Genomic DNA, 5,340 nt, shown 5'->3' on the forward strand with positions numbered 1-5,340 from the left:
GAAACCCAAGGGCAGGAAGTTGCTTTGCCTGTGGAAGGTCGGATCATTTTGCTAAAGATGACAGATGCCCAGCCCGGGGAAGGAAGTGTAGTAATTGTGGAATGCTGAACCACTTTAGAGCCGTGTGCCGGGGCAAGAGAGGTCAAGAAGTCAAGAAGTCTGGCTCCACGTGTAACAGTGTACAAGGAGAAACAGACCCAGGGACCGATCATTATGTGTTCAGTATGGATGGCCAGGCTCAGAAGAGAACAGGCACCATAGATGTGGAGATTGGAGGTGTAGGTGTAGCAGGCATCCTTATCGACTCCGGAGCTACATGTAACATAATCAGCAAAGGAACCTGGGAGAGTTTGAAGGGGCAGAGAGTAGAGGTCAGAGATCAGAGGAAAGGCGGCAGGAATCTCTATGCCTATGGAAGCAACAAACCTCTACCCACATTGGGGACATTCAAGGCAGAAGTAGTCTGTCTATCAAATGCGGCTGCGACAGAGGCAGAAGTAGTGGTGATGGATGGACCTGGAAGAAATCTGCTGAGTAAGGAAACAGCAGAGAAGCTGGGGGTGCTGCGAGTTGGCCCAGTGCAGACGGGTCAAGTAAACAACCTCCAGGAAGGTCTGACGGCAGAGGAGCGTGAGAAATACAAAGATGCATTCACAGGTGTAGGACTCTTGAAGGAGCGAGAGGTAACCCTACACATTGACGAGACGGTGCGACCAATAGCACAGCCATTGAGACGGGTACCATATGGCTTGAGGGACAAAGTAGACAAGAAGTTGGACGAACTGTTGGAGATGGACATTATAGAAGTTGTCCCGGAGGAACCAACAGGTTGGGTTTCACCGCTGGTAGTAGTACCCAAGCAGGATGGAGACATACGCGTGTGTAGTCGACATGAGACGTGCAAATGAAGCCATAGTGAGAGAACGACAGCCGATCCCGACGGTAGAAGACGTGCTACATGACCTGAATGGCAGTACGGTGTTCTCCAAGCTGGACCTGAAGTGGGGTTTTCACCAGGTGCCACTGAAGGAGGAGAGCCGCCACATCACAACTTTCGTGACACACAGAGGACTCTACCGGTACAAACGTCTGATGTTCGGGATATCATCGGCTCCCGAAAAGTACCAACAGCTGGTCAAAGAAGTTCTCCGTGGGTGTGAGGGAGTAGTAAACATCGCAGATGATGTCATCATCCACGGGAGAGGTAATCGGGAACACGACGAGAGACTGCATCACGCCCTGGATAAGATCCAGCAGGCTGGCTTGACGGTAAACCCTGAGAAGTGCTTGTTCCGGGTACCGAAGTTAACGTTCTTTGGACACGTAGTTACGCCGGACGGGATCAAGCCAAGCGATGAGAAGATAGCAGCAATCCGAGATGCAGAGGCTCCGAAGACGGCTGGGGAAGTGAGGTCGTTCCTAGGACTGGTACATTACGTGGCGAAGTTTGTACCGGACCTGGACACGTTGGTAGAACCATTACAAAAGCTAACACGCAAAGGTGTAGAGTTCAAGTGGAACTCAGAGCAGGAAGAGAGTTTCAAGCGGCTGAAAGAGAAGATCACAAGTACGGAGACGTTGGCGTACTTCGCACCCACAGGAAAGACGCGTATCGTGGCAGACGCCTCACCTGTAGGACTGGGTGCAGTGTTGTTACAGCTTCAAGAGGAGAGGTGGCGAGTGATCGCGTATGCGTCTCGACAGTTGTCGGAAGTTGAACGCAGATACAGCCAGACAGAGAAGGAAGCGTTAGCGCTAGTCTGGGCATGTGAACGATTCCACCTATACACGTTCGGACGCGAGTTCGAGCTAGAGACGGATCATCGTCCACTAGAGCATATCTACACGCGAACGTCGAAGCCGTCCGCGCGGGTAGAGCGATGGGTGCTGAGGCTTCAGGCCTATCCCTTCAAGGTCGTATATCCTCCCGGGAAGACGAATATTGCGGACGCACTATCCAGGCTGAACAACAAGTCGAAGAATGGGGAGAGAGGAGAAGACTACGACTACGTCAGAGCCATCGTTGAGGCAAGCACGCCGGTGAGTCTGACACCGAGAGAAATCGAGCAGGCATCGGCTAAGGACCCAGAGCTGATGCAAGTGAAGACGTGTATCCACAGTGGACAGTGGGAAAACTGTCCAATCCCGTCATACGGTCATGTGAAGACCGAGTTGAGTACGTATGGGCAACTGGTGTTACGAGGGACTCGAATCGTGATACCGCGAGAGCTGCGGAAAACAGTTCTTAAGTTGGCCCACGAGGGACATCAAGGAGTCCAGAAGACGAAGAATCGACTACGAACGAAGGTATGGTGGCCGAAGATGGAAGCAGACGTTGAGCAGATGTGCAAACGCTGTCATGGATGCCAAGTGGTGTCCGAGCAACAACCACCAGAGCCGATGATGAGGACAAAACCACCAGAAGGACCGTGGCAAGATTGCAGCGCGGATCTACTAGGACCGTTACCCACCGGGGAACATATCCTAGTCGTGGTGGATTACTACAGTCGTTACTATGAGATCGCGATCATGAAGACAACGACAAGCAAGAAGGTAATAGAGGCACTAGACCCTATTTTCGCGAGATTCGGAAATCCTTCAACATTGCGTACGGACAATGGTCCACAGTTTGTCAGCACAGAGTTCACAGAATACCTCCGGGAACAAGGCATTGAACACCGGAGAACGACGCCGTTATGGCCGCAAGCTAACGGTGAAGTCGAGAGGCAGAACAGAGCCCTGCTGAAATCCATCAAGATTGCGAGAATCGAGGGGAAGGATTGGAGACAGGAAATCCAGAAATTCCTGAAAGCATACAGATCAACCCCGCAGGTGACGATGGGCGAGACACCGTACAAGCTAATGTTCGGGCGGGAGATGAAGTCAAAGCTACCCGAACTACCGAGAGAGACAACCTTGATGAACGAGGAAATCCGAGACCGGGATTATGGGAGAAAACTAACGGCGAAATAATACGCAGACAAGAAGCGTAAGGCCGTCGAGAACAACCTAGAACCGGGAGATCGTGTTCTGCTGAGACAGGAGAAGAGAGACAAGTTCTCACCGAACTACCAAACGAGTCCATGTCGAGTAATACACAAGAACGGAGGAGAAGTTACGGTGCAGGATCCAGAAGGGAAAATCATCAAACGAAACGCATCGTTCGTTAAGAAATACGCAGAGCCCGAAATCAACGATTCTGAGGGAAACACCAACGCCGGAGAAGACACAGGACAACCAGAGAGAATGCCAGAGACTGAGAAAATAAGTGCACCGACAACAGGCACTTACGTGACTCGTTCGGGGAGGAACGTGAAACCTCCAGATAGACTGACCCTGTAATAACAGAGCTGAACGGACAATGATTTCAAAAGAAACGGACTGGAAAAGATACTACGAGAATGGACTATATACTGCATGAGTAGACTTGCATGAATTAGAAGGCCCTAAAGTAGCGTAATGCATGAAGTTAACAGATAAAGGTAATGCATGAGTTCTATAGTTGTTGTATAACGCAAGTCTAAGGAAAGGAGGGATGTAGTGATGTGAAACAAGTTAATGATTTAGAGTTAGCCAGTAACCTTGCCCACGCAGTATAACACATTCCAGATGTTGAGTCAGCCCTCCTACCTCACTGTACAGAATAACACCGTAGAATACAGTCATGAAAAGTCTGTCGGTGTAAGAGTCTTATTTGAGTGTTGGAGAGAACACTACAGTATGTATTTTATTTGGTCATTTGGACTTGAATGTATTTGCCTTAGTTTATGAACTAAATGGATTCCATGTACCTAAACTAAATATTTTTCTACTTACGGAAGATAATTTCTGCCCCGGGAGAGAAGTAGGACTCAGGCAGGGAAATAAAATCTCGTAGAAAACCCACGTTTAACTGTTCAGGCGTCACGTCGTCCATGAAGATCTCATATCTAGGTATCACGAAACACAAGATAGTAGCAGGTCATTCACTTTTCAAAGCTAAATAGCCCAATGATCCCTCATTACCTTCGCCAGGAAGGTTATGTTTTCTAGGGCGTTCGTGTATCTTTTTGTGTGTGTGTGTGTGTGTGTGTGTGTGTAAACACGATAACTCATGAATGCTTTGATGGGTTGTCTCGATGTTTGGTAGGTAGCTAGGTCTTGCTAAGACCTAAAAATTACTCGATTTTGAGCCCCCTGGCGGCCTGTCATGGTACTGCAGCATAACTTCTGGTTTTGACATCTTGTGATCTAGACATGCTGGGGTCACGATTTACATGATAGAGAGCTCTTGTACTTGGAATGAAGTGACATGCGTTTGAGCCCCATAGCTGCTCGCTCTGGAACTGCAGAAGCGTTTGTTGAAAAATCTTTAAAGGCGGATAACTCAAGAACCGATTGATGGATCGTCGTGATTTTTGGTATGTAGATAGATTAGGTGGTGCTTGGCATAATGATCTTACAATTATGCTATTATGGCTGTGATTTGCATAATTAATGAGCAAATACTTAAAATCAGCTGCTTTCCATGATAGCTTGTGACATCTGTAGTTAAGAACAAGAGAAACACAGGTAGATATTGATTATGCAAATGAGAACCTAATTTACATAAATAATGAGAAAATGTTATAATTCCATTTCGGTAACTGCCTGGAATTTTATACTTGGAATATGAATGGTAAGTGAAGGTAAACATCATTAAACGTGACTTATTTAAATAAGGAGTTCCATTTGCATAATTTATGAGGAAATACTATAATGGCATTCTTTGTTACAATGCAACGCCTTTTGGTGTAGGATATGATCAACATGGTATGATTAACATGATATGATTGATGGAAATTATTGAGGATCCTACTTACACAATCAGGGGATTAATCTATAATTTCTTAGTAATAAAGGCTAACACCTTCAGTGAAGGTATAAGATCCTGGAACTCTAGTTGGCATTTGGTACTATTATTTTGTACAGGAAAAAAGAAACATATTCAGCAATTTATATTAGGGGATATTTGACCTGTAAAAGAAGAATCATCATTTATTACCTGAATATGTTTATCTCCAGCATGGCCATGAATGTTTGTGTCTGCTTCTCACCAAGACGAGCGCTGGCAGAGGAGCTGGCACTGAAGCCTGATGATTGGCTGGATGTGCCCCTCTGACTTGATCTTCCTCCTCCTGCTGACCAACCAAGTCCAAACGCTCCACCCACTGCTACATGTCCAGAAGCCTTGTTGATCTCTTCCTGGAACATGGCCTTGGCAGAAGTGACGGCCGATTTCTCCGCAAGGTATTTTCTGTATTCTTCCGTTGAGCTGAAGGTGTAGGATTCTACATCTGTGTCGTATATGCCTTGCACGGT

The 5,340-nt window shown here is 47.1% G+C and overlaps 1 protein-coding gene across 1 annotated transcript in view; it reads right to left on the reverse strand.

Annotated features, from left to right (window-relative positions):
- The window catches only part of LOC109479189, a 33,190-nt gene that overhangs the window by 18,219 nt on the left and 9,631 nt on the right, over nt 1–5,340 (reverse strand). Inside the window, 1 exon segment of the mRNA XM_019781080.1 lies at nt 3,817–3,929. Within this exon segment, the coding sequence (XP_019636639.1) occupies nt 3,817–3,929 (113 nt within the window).

This window comes from Branchiostoma belcheri, unplaced genomic scaffold (genome assembly GCF_001625305.1).
Source record: "Branchiostoma belcheri isolate BF01 breed outbred unplaced genomic scaffold, Haploidv18h27 scaffold47, whole genome shotgun sequence".
Taxonomy (NCBI): domain Eukaryota; kingdom Metazoa; phylum Chordata; class Leptocardii; order Amphioxiformes; family Branchiostomatidae; genus Branchiostoma; species Branchiostoma belcheri.